Genomic DNA, 16,409 nt, shown 5'->3' with positions numbered 1-16,409 from the left:
GTTTGTTTTTGGTGTTGTTTTTTTTTTTTTTTTGAGAAGCAGTGGCTGCTCCATTTTTTCAATGAAAATACAAGCTTTTCCAAGAATGAAAAACATTAATAAAAAGAAGCTTTGAGAATATTTCTCTTTGATTTTTTTTTTTTTTTTTTGGTCATCTTTAGATCTGCCAGCTAATTATTTTGCAATAAGAAAATGAAAAACAGCCTCATGGTTTTTGTGTTTGTATTGTACTAACTTCAATAAGTCATCGGATGAGAACTGTTCTAGGTGAAGTATATAAATTTTTAGTAGCAGCACCATTCCCTGGGGGGGAAACCCTCCTTTTCTGCATCAGATTTGAATGTAGCTGAGAAATAATTTAATTTAGCTGACATGATCTTAGTTTTGTAGTGCAAAATCAATTGTTACATGAATGCTCCATAATCCATTTTTTCCTCTCTCAAATGAACATGTCCTTGCAATGGGTCTTTAGCAAGTGTCTGGGTATGTGTTGCAGATTCACTGTTGCTGTTACCGTAAGTCGGCAGATGAAAAACTCTCTAAGACTCAATTTGGAGTTTTAGAAAGCAGGCATTCTTTATTGCGGCGCTGGGCGCACAGGGGATCACTCCACCTGATGTGCACGCCGAGCTGCTTAACTGTAGGAGTTAAGTACAATCAGAATATACATATTCATTAGATTTCTGAGACATGATTAACATATTAATGTTATTTCATTAACATATGTAAAAGTCTTTAATGCATGTGCTCTTATGTCCATTGGTGGTCTTTCAGGGTCCTCTGGTGGTCGTCGATAGTCTTCCTCACCGTGACCGCTAGTTGAACTCAGTTCTTGCGCATGCACAGTTTGTTCTTTGGCTCGGTTTGCACGATTTTACCTTCACAAACTAGCTGTCTTCAGCATCACTTCCTTATCTACAAAGTTTCAAGGTCTTCTGTCCTACTGAATGTTTAGCTTATCTATTCACAGAGTATGTCAAGCTTGGCTACATTATGTCCAGTAAAGAGAACCATATGTCTCTTCAATATTCCTTTGTACTCGGTATCATTGCTACACATGCAGTTTTCCTATGGCAACTCATTATTTGAAGAACACTGTTCTTCAAAAGGCCTAAAATCAACTTCTGAAGTTGAAAAAGTTATTTAGCATTTTGTTTACACACACATGCACTGCCAGCTTACTAACTTTCAGAAGTTCTCTCTTTTTGGTTTTCATCTAATAATCAGACTGATGGTCTACTATTTTTTTAGTTGATTAGGTGCTTCAGAATTATACTTTATCAGGTCTTGGCTGATAGTGTAAGATAATATATTTCTTTAGAAATACAGTAATTTCACTTTTGAATGGAAATAAAGGAAATCATAACATGAAGCATAGTTTTGATCTTGCAGGAATTGAGCTATGATTTCCTCTTTAGTGCCAACTCTACACCTACTTCTGTTATGTTTTTTCCCGTATCCTTCTTTTCCTTTCTCCCTTTCCTTCACTATCATTTTTAGGTGCTCTGAAATTGTTAGCTATACTAGACACTTCATTGCTGCAGTGTTTATACCAGAAAAATCTGAATATATCTTTTATTGCTGCTTTTCTTGTGTGTGATTATTTTACTCAAGTTCTATGTGCTGTGAATACGGAGTTCCTATTGTGATCCTTACAAGTTAACCCAGTGTTTTTCAGTGTTGTCATTACATTGCTGCTTCCTGGCCAATTTTGGCTGAGCAATGATGCAGACAGCCTAAGGTACTCAAGATGTCAAAATATCTGCAGAAAGAAAAAAGTTAAAGATATTGCACCTAAATACCTCTTTTTTTTTTTTTTTTTTAACTGCCTGTCCTGTCAACAACATTATTTACAAACTTACTATTTCATGATTATTTTTAGTGTAAAACTGAAGCTAGCAGGACTTCTAGTATAACATCGAAGTCTTGCCTTGACATCAATTCTTTGTACTGGGCACTATTACACATAAGGTAAACCAGTCCCAATTGGATTTTATAGTCTAAATCAGGGTCTTGGTTCCCTGGAAATTAATGGTCTTCTCAGAAGTGAGCTGAGAATTTGAATGTTTAAATTTGTTATGCAAAGGTCTCATAATCACAGGAAATTTTTAGAGAATCTGCAAGTTGATAAAGATTGAAATGACTGATACAAGAAGATATGATGAAATAAAAGGTAGATCGGTTTTGCAGGGCAGATAAAGCAGAGAGATAAAAAGATGCATCACATGGGTAGTATAAAACAGGTTGAGTTACTTGTTCTGTTCAATTATTGCTGTAGAGAGAGATGATTTTGTGGTTAGTAGTTTTGAAAGTATACTTTTTTAACCTTAGGATATTGAATTTTTACTCTGTTTTTGTTGAGGATGATTGGAGACTTACATACTGAGAGTTCTTAGATTTTTATTTTTTTTTTTTTTTTAATTGTGCAGGACTATTACTGGTATAAAGGTCTTTAATCTTGTTGCTTGTTTTGTTGTTAGGGTGGTTGTTTTTTTCAAAAAATCAAAATTTTAAACCTGTATCAGAATAAGATTTAATTTCTCTGACTTTCTTACCATCACCCTAACAATTTTCCACCTAATTTTTTTTTTTTCCCCCTGAAGGTTGGAAAGATAAATTTTTTAGTGTTAAACAAAAGCAAATCCTGGAGCCTGTTTGTAGAAGAGAAATAAACTGTGCTTGGTTGTTTATTTAGAAAACTTTAATCCATAAATATTTTAACATATATCTGTATTATGAAAAGTTTACATAGGTTATAAATGGAAGATTTTATAGACAGAAAACCAGTTTTAATTGTCAGACTTCATAGTTGGTTTTATATATGTTTCTCTTTTAATTTGTTGTAATGCTGTTTCTGCAGTCATTATAAATGTAATCTCTGTTTATGTCATCTGGTGAGCAATGTTTTGTTTTGTCTTTATAGAGTACAAGAATGTATTTATATTGGAAATTAGGCAATTGTCATTCTCAGTTCAGCTGATTAGCATTTTATATGCTAAATAGATAATGAAGGAATACAAATATATTGAGGAAAATCCAGTTTCATTTAGGACTCTAATTGTGAAACTCCACGATTCATCCTCTTTTAAATCGATATAAACTGTCTAGATAGATTTGAATTGTAGAATTTAACTATCTGAAATGGGTCAGTTTTCTCTTTTGGGGAAAAACTATTCAGAAAAAAAAAAAAATGTTAATACTCTGCATCTTTGCCTCTTTCAGATAGCCTCATGGTTTGCTCTGCCTACAGCTATTAGCTATAAGTTACTGCTACTTGTGGTTTTGTTCTTAGTTTGCTGTGCTTCACAGGAGAGGTAACTAGTTTAAAATCAATATATTTTCTGTAATTCCTCAAATCTCGTAAACGTGCTTGTAATGATAGACTTAATGCTTGCTTTTTCTGCTGAGAAATTTCTGAAAGCAAAATAGTTTAATTACTGTACCTTGACACTGCCTGTGAGTGGGTATAATACTATCTTATACAGTGTAGTCTAATGAAAAATTAGTATGGGGTGTTTAGATAATATGAATGGAAAATACCTGTCTGTATTTGCTGTCTTTTTTTCTTAAGTGTTTTTCCTCCTTTTAAAATGTTCTCAGATTTTCATGGATCTCAATAGTGCTAGCACTATTGTTTTGCGAGTCTTGACCCAAGCTACTAGTCAAGATACTGCAGTGTTGAAACCAGCTGAGGAACAACTGAAGCAGTGGGAGACACAGCCAGGCTTCTATTCAGTTTTGTTGGTAAGATACAATGGAAAAGTGCTATTACGTAAATTTTGAGTAATTTTGAATGTGGCTTTCTAGAATACTGTTGAACCATGACCTCTGGCTGAGAGAAGTTTTGAGCTTGTATATACCAAGGCAATAACCACCTTTTCTTTATTGTGGAGGTGATGCATTTTGACAGTTTTTGTAGAAGAAAAGTTTCCCTGTGCTTTTCATTGTACTAAGTTTGATACACAGCTGGGATTGCTTTCCTTCTTGTCAGCAGAGAGAGATTCCCAGGAAGATTAGCTGACCAGGCTGGTAGTAAGGTTCCTGAAATGGGAAAGGTTGAATACTTCTAAAGGTACTACTACTGTTGGTGAAATAGATGCATTAATATAGTGCAAGGTGATGAAAACATAGTCAAAGAAGGAGACCCAATGGTTTCAGAGAAGACACTCAGAAGTTAACAGTATTGTTATAAACACATACACATAGGAATCAGAGTGTAATATAATAGTCTTAAAAACCATACGGATAAACTGCTTTTCCTACAAACATCTGTCTTTAGTGCACAGGATGAATGACCCAGAGTTGTGGAGTGACATGTTCTGTTCTCTGTAGACCCTCTGTTTGATATGTTTGAAAAGTTGAAGGCCAGTCAGGGGATTTAGGGAAAGGGAAAAAAAAATAATCTGACTTTCAAGCTGTCTAATTGTGTTTTACCCACTGCCTTTGTCATAGCGTTTCTGTGGTGATAAACAATCTTGATAAAAACCAGCAGAAATAGCCACTGACTGGGCATTCTTTATGTTCTGGATGTTCGCTGTGAGACCTTACAGCTCAGGTTGCAGATAAGTTGAGCGCTCACTGCTATAACTGAAGTTGATGGCAGATAGTTTTAAATTTAAGGGCTAAAAATGCAGGGTTTAAAAGGATCAAATGATGTTAATTCTATTAATGTGGTTAAGCAGACCTGTGAGTGGACACATCAGCCTTTCTTCAAGTGTGAAACATAAACAGTAATCTTCCAAACTAAATAGAAGTAGAGAATCTCTGCTTCTTTGTTTAATTTGATTATGACAGGTGGACTGCCTGGGAGAGCAGATAGTTGGCACCTTCTTGGTGGAGCAGAAAAGGGTGGGGGGAAGCAGATTGTGGTGGGTTGACCCTGGCTGGAGGCCAGGTGCCCACCAAGCCACTCTATCACTCCCCCTCCTCAGCTCGACAGGGGGAGAGAAAATACAATGAAAGGCTCGTGGGTTGAGGTAAGGACAGGGGGAGATCACTCACCAATTACCATCACAGGCAAAACAGACTCAGCTTGGGGAAATTAATTTAATTTATTGCCAATTAAAATCAGGGTAGGATAATGAAAAATAAGACCAAATCTTAAAAGAGCTTCCCCCCACCCCTCCCTTCTTCCTGGGCTCAACTTCACTCCCGATTTCTCTACCTCCTCCCCCCGAGTGGCGCAGGGGGACGGGGAATGGGGGTTGCGGTCAGTTCATCAAACGTCTCTGCCGCTCCTTCCTCCTCACACTCTTCCCCTGCTCCAGTGTGGGGTCCCTCCCACAGGAGACAGTCCTCCACAAACTTCTCCAACATGGGCCCTTCCCACAGGCTGCAGTTCTTCACGATCTGCTCCAGCGTGGGTCCTTTCCACGGGGTGTAGTCCTTCAGGAATGGACTGCTCCAGCATGGGTCCCCCATGGGGTCACGGCCTCCTTCGGGCACATCCACCTGCTCTGGTGTGGGGTCCTCCGTGGGCTGCAGGTGGATATCTGCTCCACTGTGGACCTCCATGGGCCGCAGGGGGACAACCTGCTTCACCATGGTCTTCACCACAAGCTGCAGGGGAATCTCTGCTCTGGTGCCTGGAGCACCTCCTCCCCCTCCTTCTTCTCTGACCTTGGTGTCTGCAGAGTTGTTTCTCTCTGTTGTGGTTTAACCCCAGCTGGTAACTGAGCACCACACAGCTGCTTGCTCACTCTCCCCTGCCCCAGTGGGATGGGGGAGAGAATTGGAAGAGTAAAAGTGAGAAAACTCATGGGTTGACATAAGAACAGTTTAATAATTGAAATAAAATAAAGTAAAATAGTATTAATAATAAAAAGAATATACAAAGCAAGTGATGCATAATGTAATTGCTCACCACCTGCTGACCGATGTCCAGCCAGTCCCCGAGCAGTGGCCCCCCAGCCGGCTTTTCTCTAGTTTATGTACTGAGCATGACGTCACATGGTATGGAATATCCCTTTGGCCATTTTGGGTCAGCTGTCCTGGCTGTGCCCCCTCACATGAGCATGAGAAGCTGAAAAGTCCTTGACTAGTGTAAGCACTACTTAACACACTGATGTTTTAGTTGTTGCTATCAACATTATTCTCATCCAAAACACAGCACTATACCAGCTACTTAGGAAGAAAATTAACTCTAACCCAGCCGAAACCAGGACACTCTCACGTATTCTCACTCCTCTCTTCCAGCTGCCAGTTGTGCAGCAGTTTTTTTCCCCTTCTTAAATATGTCATCACAGAGGCACTACCACTGTTGCTGATTGGCTCAGCTTTGGCCAGCAGTGGGTCCGTCTTGGAGCCGTCTGGCACTGGCTCTATCGGACATGGGGGAAGCTTCTAGCAGCTTCTCACAGAAGTCACCCCTGTAGCCCCCCTGCTACCAAAACCTTGCCACAGAAACCCAATACACAGATGATTATAAATGGAGAGTTGGTAAGACAGTTAATCTCTATGGGATAGGGAAAGTAATATAATTACTTACTGTCAGATACATTTGCCTCTCCTGGGATGATCAGGATAGAGAAAACTTTAATGCACCATGAAACATGCATCTTTGAATCTACAGTTTTTAATATCTAGTGAAGTTATTAACGTTAGTTTCTGTGCTTCTCTTTTGAAGGCGTTCTTTACCTCTCTTTTGAAGAACAGAGCTGAAAAGTCAGAGATAGAATGGTTGTTTTTGAAAAGCAACCTCTGTCTATTACCAGTTGTATCAGTTTATGTACTGTTTAGCTTCATTCCTGTAATTTCTACAATAGCATTAGTGTGTTATATGAAATACTCTTTGGGAAGTTCATATATGGATACAGAACATATAGAGAGGTTTTACTGACTCTTGTGTAGATACCTTGGTGTACTGGGTTTGGGTGGCAAGGTTTTGGTAGCAGGGGGGCTACAGGGGTGGCTTCTATGAGAAGATGCCAGAAGCTTCCCCCATGTCTGATAGAGCCAGTGCCAGCCAGCTCCAAGACGGACCCGCTGCTGGCCAAGGCTGAGCCAATCAGCGATGGTGGTAGCACCTCTTGTGATAACATATTTAAGGGGAAAAAAACTGCTGCACAACAGCAGCCGGGAGAGAGAGAGAGGAGTGAGAATATGTGAGAGAAACAGCTCTACAGATACCAAGGTCAGTAAAGGAGGAGGTGCTCCAGGCGCCGGAGCAGAGATCCCCCTGCAGCCCGTGGTGAAGCAGGTTGTCCCCCTGCAGCCCATGGAGGTCCACAGTGGAGCAGATATCCACCTGCAGCCCGTGGAGGACCCCACGCCAGAGCAGGTGGATGCACCCTAAGGAGGCTGTGACCCCATGGAGAGCCCGCACTGGAGCAGGCTCCTGGCAGGACCTGTGACGCCATGGAGAGAGGAGCCCACACTGGAGCGGGTTTGCTGGCAGGACTTGTGACCCCATGGGGGACCCAGCTGGAGCAGTCTGTTCCTGAAGGACTGCACCCCATGAAAAGGAGCCACGCTGGAGCAGTTTGTGGAGGACTGTCTCCTGTGGGAGGGACCCCACACTGGAGCAGGGGAAGAGCGTGAGGAGGAAGGAGTGGCAGAGACAATGTGTGATGAACTGACCGCAACCCCCATTCCCCGTCCCCCTGCGCCACTCGGGGGGAGGAGGTAGAGAAATCGGGAGTGAAGTTGAGCCCAGGAAGAAGGGAGGGGTGGGGGGAAGCTCTTTTAAGATTTGGTCTTATTTTTCATTATCCTACCCTGATTTTAATTGGCAATAAATTAAATTAATTTCCCCAAGCTGAGTCTGTTTTGCCCATGATGGTAATTGGTGAGTGATCTCCCCCTGTCCTTATCTCGACCCACGAGCCTTTCATCGTATTTTTCTCCCCCTGTCCATCTGAGGAGGGGGAGTGATAGAGTAGCTTGGTGGGCACCTGGCCTCCAGCCAGGGTCAACCCACCACACTTGGCCTTTTTCTGCATTTCTTATCCTGGCCCAGTCTAGTTTTACGGTATTTTGATCTGAGGAAGCTTTGCTTCTGATGAATATTTTAGCAAGGAAGGGAATGGTAATTTGAAGGCTAAATGGGAGTTTCAGAACAAGTAGTTTTCTTTTTCCATGTTTCATTTATTTTGCAATGCTTTGTGTGGATGTGAGGCTGAAGCAGTGTGACAATATTTTCCTCTTTGTATTGTAAAATGCTTAAGTTGCATTTGGGAAAGGTCAAATCTTTCAAAGATTCAATCCCTTTTCCTAAATGAGTTTTGGGAAAGGAAGATCCTTTTCATGTTGTGTGGTGTTTATTGGTGGGCTACCACCTTTTTGATATTTTTTTAAAGGTTGCTAGTTTCGAGTCAATAGCTTTGTTGGCATGTAAGTCTTCGTTTGTTTTGTAGTGATTGGAGTTTGTGAGGATTTTTTGTGTTGGGCATTATATCTAAAAAGCTGTTGTTGTTATAGAAATAGAGTTTGAGAGAGGGTTAAGCTTTGAATTTATAGTGAAAATGCTTGATGAGGTCCCAGGTTTCTGTAGTGCTGAGTTCTTTGAAGGGTTTATTTATAGTTTCTTCAAACATGGCACCCAAAAGTAGCAGATGCTCTTGACTTGAATACCTGTGTTTTTCATGTCCCTTCTTAGTGGGCTTCTAAAAGCAACTGATACAAGTGGTGCACACTTTTTCTACAGTGCACTGTAGAATAAGACCACTGAGCTCATGCCTCTTTGCTCCCTAAAAGAGGGAGTAATGTCTCACCTCCCTCGAGAAGAATCCATCTGATGCAGTCATCCTCCATGTGGAAAACAGGAGGAGAGCTGCTGTCCAGAGTAGTACCTGTATTAAGATTCAATAGCCTACCTTTTATTTTAGCTTTTCCAGATTGCTTAATTTTACAATGGTACTATATAAAATAATTCCTCTGTGTGTGTATACGTATATGTACATGAAAGTGTGTATAGATAGATACAGATATATGTATAGATATCTTTTTAGTAGTAGAAACTAATTTTCAAGAATAAGCATAGGCAAGTTTGAGAATTGCTGTCCTGCCAGATCACTGTTTTGCAGTCAACATTGGTAGTCAGAACAGTTCTTGGCGCGTCAAGATAATGAAGAAACCTCCTGAAAGATCTCAGAAGTCTGTGGCACTGCACAATAAAAAATAACTTCTTACTCTAGTCATAATCCAGCTATATCATTAAAGAGTGTAATAACTGGCTGGTGCTAGTAATTATTACCCTTTTATTCCCTGCTCAGTCAGATGAGATTAGAAATACATTTGCCCTTTATGTTGGGTTTATTTTTTACAAATCGAGTATTAGGGCTAGTGATAAGCATTTTTGTAATCTTTTAAAATTAACGTTTAACACACAGTTTCACTTGTCTATCAAATGCTAATACTTTTTTTTTTATATACATCTGTACATAGAAGTGCGTGTATTTATACATACGCCATACGCCAGTGCATGTGTTCATACAAATTCTATCTTGTCTGTGGCATGTTGAGCACTTTTTAACTTAATCTTTTTTGTTAACAGAATATCTTTACAAATCATACCCTGGATGTGAATGTAAGATGGTTAGCTGTGCTGTACTTCAAAAATGGAATTGATCGCTACTGGAGACGGGTCGCACCACAGTAAGTTCTAATTTTCTTCCACTTAACCTTCTATGGTAGGTTTTGTTACACTTGCCAAACTGGAAAACAGCAAATTCATAGAATCATTGAGGCTGGAAAAGACCTCTAAGATCATCGAGTCCAACCATCAACCCAACACCACCACCCACTAAACCATGTCCCTAAGCGCCTCATCTACATGCCTTTTAAATACCTCCAGGGATGGGGACTCAACCACTTCCCTGGGCAGCCTGTTCCAATGTTTAACCACTCTTTCAGTAAAGAAATTTTTCCTCACGTCCAATCTAAACCTCCCCTGGCGCAACTTGAGGCCATTTCCTCTCGTCCTATCGCTAGTTACTTGGGAGAAGAGACCGACACCCACCTCACTACAACCTCCTTTCAGGTAGTTGTAGAGAGCGATGAGGTCTCCCCTCAGCCTCCTCTTCTCCAGGCTAAACAGTCCCAGTTCCCTCAGCCGCTCCTCATAAGACTTGTTCTCCAGACCCCTCACCAGCCTCGTTGCTCTTCTCTGGACACGCTCCAGCACCTCGACGTCCTTCTTGTAGTGAGGGGCCCAAAACTGAACACAGTATTCGAGGTGCGGCCTCACCAGGGCCGAGTACAGGGGCACGATCACGTCCCTACTCCTGCTGGCCACACTATTTCTGATACAGGCCAGGATGCCATTGGCCTTCTTGGCTGCCTGGGCAAACTGCCGGCTCACGTTCAGCCGGCTGTCAACCAGCACCCCCAGGTCCTTTTCCGACAGGCAGCTTTCCAGCCACTCTTCCCCAAGCCTGTAGCACTGCATGGGGTTGTTGTGGCCGAAGTGCAGGACCCGGCCCTTGGCCTTGTTGAATCTCATACAGTTGGCCTCGGCCCATCGATCCAGCCTGTCCAGGTCCCTCTGCAGAGCCTTCCTACCCTCCAGCAGATCAACACTCCCGCCCAACTTGGTGTCGTCTGCAAACTTCCTGAGGGTGCACTCCATCCCCTCATCCAGATCATTGATAAAGATATTGAACAAGACTGGCCCCAAAACTGAGCCCTGGGGAACACCACTCGTGACCGGCCGCCAACTGGATGTAACTCCATTCACCACAACTCTCTGGGCCCGGCCGTCCAGCCAGTTTTTGACCCAGCGCAGAGTACACCTGTCTAAGCCGTGAGTCGCCAGCTTCTCTAGGAGAATGCTGTGGGAGACGGTGTCAAAGGCCTTACTGAAGTCCAGGTAGACCACATCCACAGCCTTTCCCTCATCCACTAGGCGGGTCACCTGGTCATAGAAGGAGATCAGGTTGGTCAAGCAGGACCTGCCTCTCATGAATCCATGCTGGCTGGGCCTGATCCCCTGGTTGTCCTGCTCATGCCTTGTGAGCGCCCTCAAGATGAACCGCTCCATAATCTTCCCTGGCACCGAGGTCAGGCTGACAGGCCTGTAGTTCCCCGGATCCTCCTTCCGGCCCTTCTTGTAGATGGGCGTCACATTGGCAAGCCTCCAGTCGTCCGGGACCTCCCCCGTTAACCAGGACTGCTGATAAATGATGGAGAGTGGCTTGGCGAGCACCTCCGCCAGCTCCCTCAGCACTCTCGGGTGGATCCCATCCGGCCCCATAGACTTGTGAGCATCCAGGTGGTGTAGCAGGTCGTTGACTGCTTCCTCTTGGATTATGGGGGGTTCATCCTGCTCGCCGTCCCTGTCTTCCAGCTCAGGGGGCCGAGTACCCTGAGGATAACTGGTCTGCCTGTGAAAGACTGAGGCAAAGAAGGCATGGACTGAGGCAAAGAAGGCATGGACTGAGGCAAAGAAGGCATGAAAATTCCTTGGTTGATAGAAGTTACTTTAGAATTTATGGTGAAATTGATAAAACGTTTCAACGTTAGGACTCATTAATGAACCAGTCTGTTTTCATAGTACTTCTTACAACTCTGTTCGTGTTTTACTTTTAAAAACTGAGTTATAAGTCTTTTTCATAGATACCAGGTTTTGAAGTGACATGATAAGCTTGATAAAGTTAACACCTGGACTTTCTGATAGTGGCAGACATGAAAGGTAGGAAGTCTCTTGGAGAGATTATTAAGGATACATTTCATTTAAGTTGATTCAGAATTTGTATTGAATATATATGTGAGAGGCAGTAGCTATCACAATAGGAAGTTCTGATCTTCGGGTTTTTTTTTGTTGTTCTGATAATGCATGACAAAAAGTTCTCCAAAGAAGCTAAAAATCTAGCCAGTATTCTTGAGCACCAAATAATTTACTTATAAGTTACAAACAGTGCTATTATAACTTGTGATACCTACAGAACTATATACTTTTCAGTGTTCTGTGTGAAGTTTGGGTTTTTTTCTTTAAAAAGTAGGTGTAATTTCAAAAAGGGTTTCAATTTTCCTTCACTGTTGTCAGGAACTAAGAAAGACCTAGAATCTAGCTAGTCTAGGCTTAGACTAGCATCTCTTAGATGCTAGTAATATAAATAGGTGGGACATCATTGTCAGGTTGTGTAGGGCGAAAATTGGAATTTCAGGTCCAGTTTTTATGGATCGTGACTCTAAGCTAGTTCAGAAGGTATGGTATGATTTTCATTGTGTTGTTTGTTTGAGATAGCTTAATGAATTTTGCCTTACATTGTAAGCTTTTTCGAATATCCACCGAATTTATGTGGCAAAAAGAGGGAAAAGTGATGAAATTCTGCATCTACAGGACATTTCAAATAGTGTAGTACTCCTTCAAAAATTCCAGCGCTTCATGTAATAATGTATATGTGGATTAGTATACAATTGTAAAACATCTGCAAGCGTTCAGACTCTCTTTTGCAAAAGGTAAATACCATCTTGTGCATGGAAGACTGCATATATCTTTGACATTTCTGGTTAAATTGATGAGATAATGCTATTTACATTACTGGTACTTAGCAAGCATTAGTTGAAGCAATTAAAATATATTGTTCCATTTTGTTATTTTTTTTAGATAGATATTAGTAGCACTTGTGGTGGGGGGAAAAAAAAAATCCATGGTTCATTTCCTGCAGAAGTAATGACTACAATTTTATTGGTTGAACCAAGGTAAAAATTGAATAATAGTCTTTCAGTGTACTTTTCCTGTTGCAAAGTTAATGTGATTAAAAAAAATAATAAAATACAAAAAACATTGGCTACTATTAAAGATTCCATGGGGTAAATCTATATCAAATTTCCACTACAAGTCCAGTTTTTCCTCATTTCTAATTTTTCTAGCACAAATTTAATGCGAATAAAATATGAAATAAATTTTAAAAAATCATTGGCTGCTGTCAGATTCTATGGGGTAAATCTGTATTAAATTTCCACTCCATGTCCAATTTTTTCTCCCCATTTCTATTTTTCTTTATAATTTTTCATATGTGACATCTTGTCAGTATTTTGCGCTCACCCAGATCACTTTTCTCGTAGTAGAATATGTTGAGGGCATTTTGAGAAATGCTGCTTTTAAGTTGTAATTTCTCAGTCGATTGTTTTGTGAACCAATTGTGTTTTGGATACCGTGATTTTTTGAAGGTAACATATTTTACAGGCTGTATTTTTGTTGTCATTGCAAAATTCTTGTCTTTCATTTCATCTCATCTCTCACATCAGCAGCTGTCCCACGTTTATCCATGGTAGTATCTCAAAGGTTGTTCTGATCTACCCAGCCTGTTTGGTAATACAGACGTTGGATTTGGAGGTGACTGGTTTCTGCTGCCTCTTGAAGGAAAGGACTGATTTTATAACTGTGTTTTTTCTCAGTGGGATTCCAACTCAGGTCTATCTGCTTTACTCAGCTGTTGATTTTCACAAAATTAAGGAAAAAATCATACCATTGACATTTCTGCTCTTTGCCAAATTTAGTTGAAATTTGACAGGTAGTTTGAAAAATTATGAGAATTGGAGGAGGGTTCTTGTAGACAGATGTTCATATAGCCTTGCAGACATTCATATAGCCTTAATTCCTTAGTAAATAAGAGATAAAGATGGTTTCTTTTAGAGCTATTTGTCTTGAATACTTATGTACTTGTGGAGAACTTTCAATCGCCAAGAACTTTCCCAATAAGTTAAATGCCTCTGTTGTACAAGTGTGCTGAAGTTAATTTCAATTGAACCAAGCAGGGCTAGCTTTACCCTTCTTCTGCTGAGCATTTGTGGTTTCTCAGCTGCTGATACTACTATAAAGCAGGAAAATGTTGAGATCATGAACTCTTTGGAGAGTACAGTAGTTGAGTGTTTCATTCTTCTAAAATACATAGCTACAGAACAGTGAATACAAACAACTTTTTTTTTTTTTCTTGAGAAAGTGATCCTTGTGAAATATTTTGCTTTTTGCACATGTTCACCAATGTTGTCTGTCCAATTCATACTACTTGTTCTCTACCTGTCTTGGACTTAAAGCAGATCTTACAGTGAGAGTGATTTTAGAGATGGGCTTATGAATTTTCTCTCCTGTTTTCTCAGGCAGCTTTCCAGATTGCTGTGGAGAAGAATCTAGGGTTGTCATAGCCTCTTTTCAGGCACGATTATGCCCATTTTTTTTCTTTTTTTAATTATCAGCCTCTTCAAAAGGTGGTCTCACTTTATGATTTTGCATGTGTTTTTGGTCTCTTCAGAAATTATTTCTCTTGAATTTGAGTGCTATTAAGAGTTCCTTTTCTTGAACATGTTTTTGATTTTATAGAGAATTACTGTTAATTCCTGTCTCTTTTGGACTTTGTTCTTTGATTTGATTACTGTGTTAGCAACTTTAATAATACTTCTGTCGTGGTTTAACCTCAGTCAGCAACTGAGCACCACACAGCCGCTCGCTCACTCCTCCCCCCCCGTCCCCGGTGGGATGGGGGAGAGAATTGGAAGAGCACAAGTGAGAAAAAGTCGTAGGTTGAGATAAAAACAGTTTAATAATTGAAATAAAATGATAATAATAATAATACACAAAGCAAGTGATGCACAGTACAATTGCTCACCACCCGCCGACCGATGCCCAGCCAGTCCCCAAGCAGTGCCCCCCCCCCCCCCCCCCCAGCCAGCTTTCCCCAGTTTATGTACTGAGCATGACGTCACATGGTATGGAATGTCCCTTTGGCCAGTTTGGCTGTGCCCCCTCCCAGCTTCTTGTGCACCTCCAGCCTTCTCAGTCGGTAGAGCATGGGAAGCTGAAAAGTCCTTGGCTAGTGTAAGCATTACCTAGCAACAACTAAAACATCGGTGCGTTATCAACTTTATTCTCATCCTAAATCCAAACCACAGCATTGTACCAGCTACTAGGAAGGAAATTAATTCTGTCCCTGCCGAAACCAGGACAACTTCTCAAGCCCGTGTGTGTTTATAACTATACATAACTCTTCAGATTTGGATTTCTGGTTGTCCTGGTTTCGGCTGGGATAGAGTTAATTTTCTTCCTAGGAGCTGGTACAGTGCTGTGCTTTGGATTTAGGATGAGAATAATGTTGATAACACACAGATGTTTTAGTTGTTGCTAAGCTGTGCTTACACTAGTCAAGGACTTTTCAGCTTCTCATGCCCTGCCAGCGAGAAGCTGGGAGGGGGCACAGCCAGGACAGCTGGCCCAAACAGGCCAAAAGGGGTATTCCATAGCATGTGACGTCATGCTCAGCATATACAGCTGGGGGGAGTTAGCCGGGGGAGGGGTGACTGCTGCTCAGGAACTGGACGGGCATGGGTTGGCAGGTGGTGAGCAATTGCATTGTGCATCACTTGTTTTGTGTATTCTTTTATCATTATTATTATTATTATTATTATTATTATTATTATTATTATTATTATTATTTTTCCCTTCCTTTTCTGTCCTATTAAACTGTCTTTATCTCAACCAAAGAATTTTACTTCCCCCCCCCCCCCCCCCCCGATTCTCTCCCCAATCCCACTGGGGGTGGAGGGGGAGTGAGCAAACGGCTGTGTGGTGTTTAGCTGCCTGCCAGGTTAAACCACAACAGTCCTTTTGGCACCCAACGTGGGGCACGAAGGGTTGAGATAATGACAGATCTGACCAGAGCGTGTCAAGGCAAATTTGTTACAAGCATTCATCATATTGGCTTAACAGTTGCTGGTCGCAATGTTGATTAATTTACTCTCAAAGTTGTCGTGCTTGCTCTCACAGTTGTGTTATGTAACACCTTACTTGCTGTATATGTTCCCTGTTGTGCTGTCTATCACCTCTGGGAGCTGGACTAAGGATATCATTTTGCTGCACTGTGTAACACTACTGGTTTATGATGTGATAAAATTTTTGGTCGTGAGAGTAATCTGGTATTTGTACTCATCATTGCTGTCATCTCCATACCTCGGGAGCCACCTTTTCGAAACTATTAATAATAACACCTTTTACCTTTTCTCCTTGGGGAACCAATCTATGGGGGAGACAGTGGGGGGACACTTTCCCCCGCTTCTTCACCTTCCCTTTCTCCTTCAGGCTAGTTAAAACAGCTCTTGAGAATTTTGAATATCCTTGGGATGTTCAGACGAGCATGTTCCTATTGCTCTGTCTCCTGAATGTGGTTCAGGTTGTAATCTTGTTTAAGGTTAAACAACTCTTTAAGAATACCATCCAGAGATCAATCCCCGCGACAGGTGCTGTGGCTACTCAAACCCCATGGACAGCCACTATAGCTACTCAAACCCCCGCGACAGGCACGGCAGCTACTCAAACCTTGGCAACAACTATTCTGGCTACTCCAACCCCGGTGACAGGCACTGCGGCTGAACCAGAGAACCAACCCGTGCCAGTATCAGTCGCCCCTATACACAAGAAAATCAGCTCATTTAGTGAGGGATGAAGATGAACCAGGCCCATCACGAGAACAGGA

The 16,409-nt window shown here is 41.5% G+C and overlaps 1 protein-coding gene across 1 annotated transcript in view; it reads left to right on the top strand.

The window, feature by feature from the left end:
* LOC143172045 (importin-11-like) overlaps nt 1-16,409 on the top strand; it is a 206,043-nt gene that overhangs the window by 23,407 nt on the left and 166,227 nt on the right. The window contains exons 3-4 of the mRNA XM_076361261.1: nt 3,601-3,744; nt 9,494-9,594. Of these exons, the coding sequence (XP_076217376.1) occupies nt 3,607-3,744; nt 9,494-9,594 (239 nt within the window). The 5' untranslated portion in view covers nt 3,601-3,606. The remainder of the gene's footprint in view (nt 1-3,600; nt 3,745-9,493; nt 9,595-16,409) is intronic.

This window comes from Aptenodytes patagonicus, chromosome W (genome assembly GCF_965638725.1).
Source record: "Aptenodytes patagonicus chromosome W, bAptPat1.pri.cur, whole genome shotgun sequence".
NCBI classification, from domain to species: Eukaryota; Metazoa; Chordata; class Aves; order Sphenisciformes; family Spheniscidae; genus Aptenodytes; species Aptenodytes patagonicus.
Note: the sequence above shows the minus strand (reverse complement) of the source record. Positions and strands in the feature narration are given on the sequence as shown.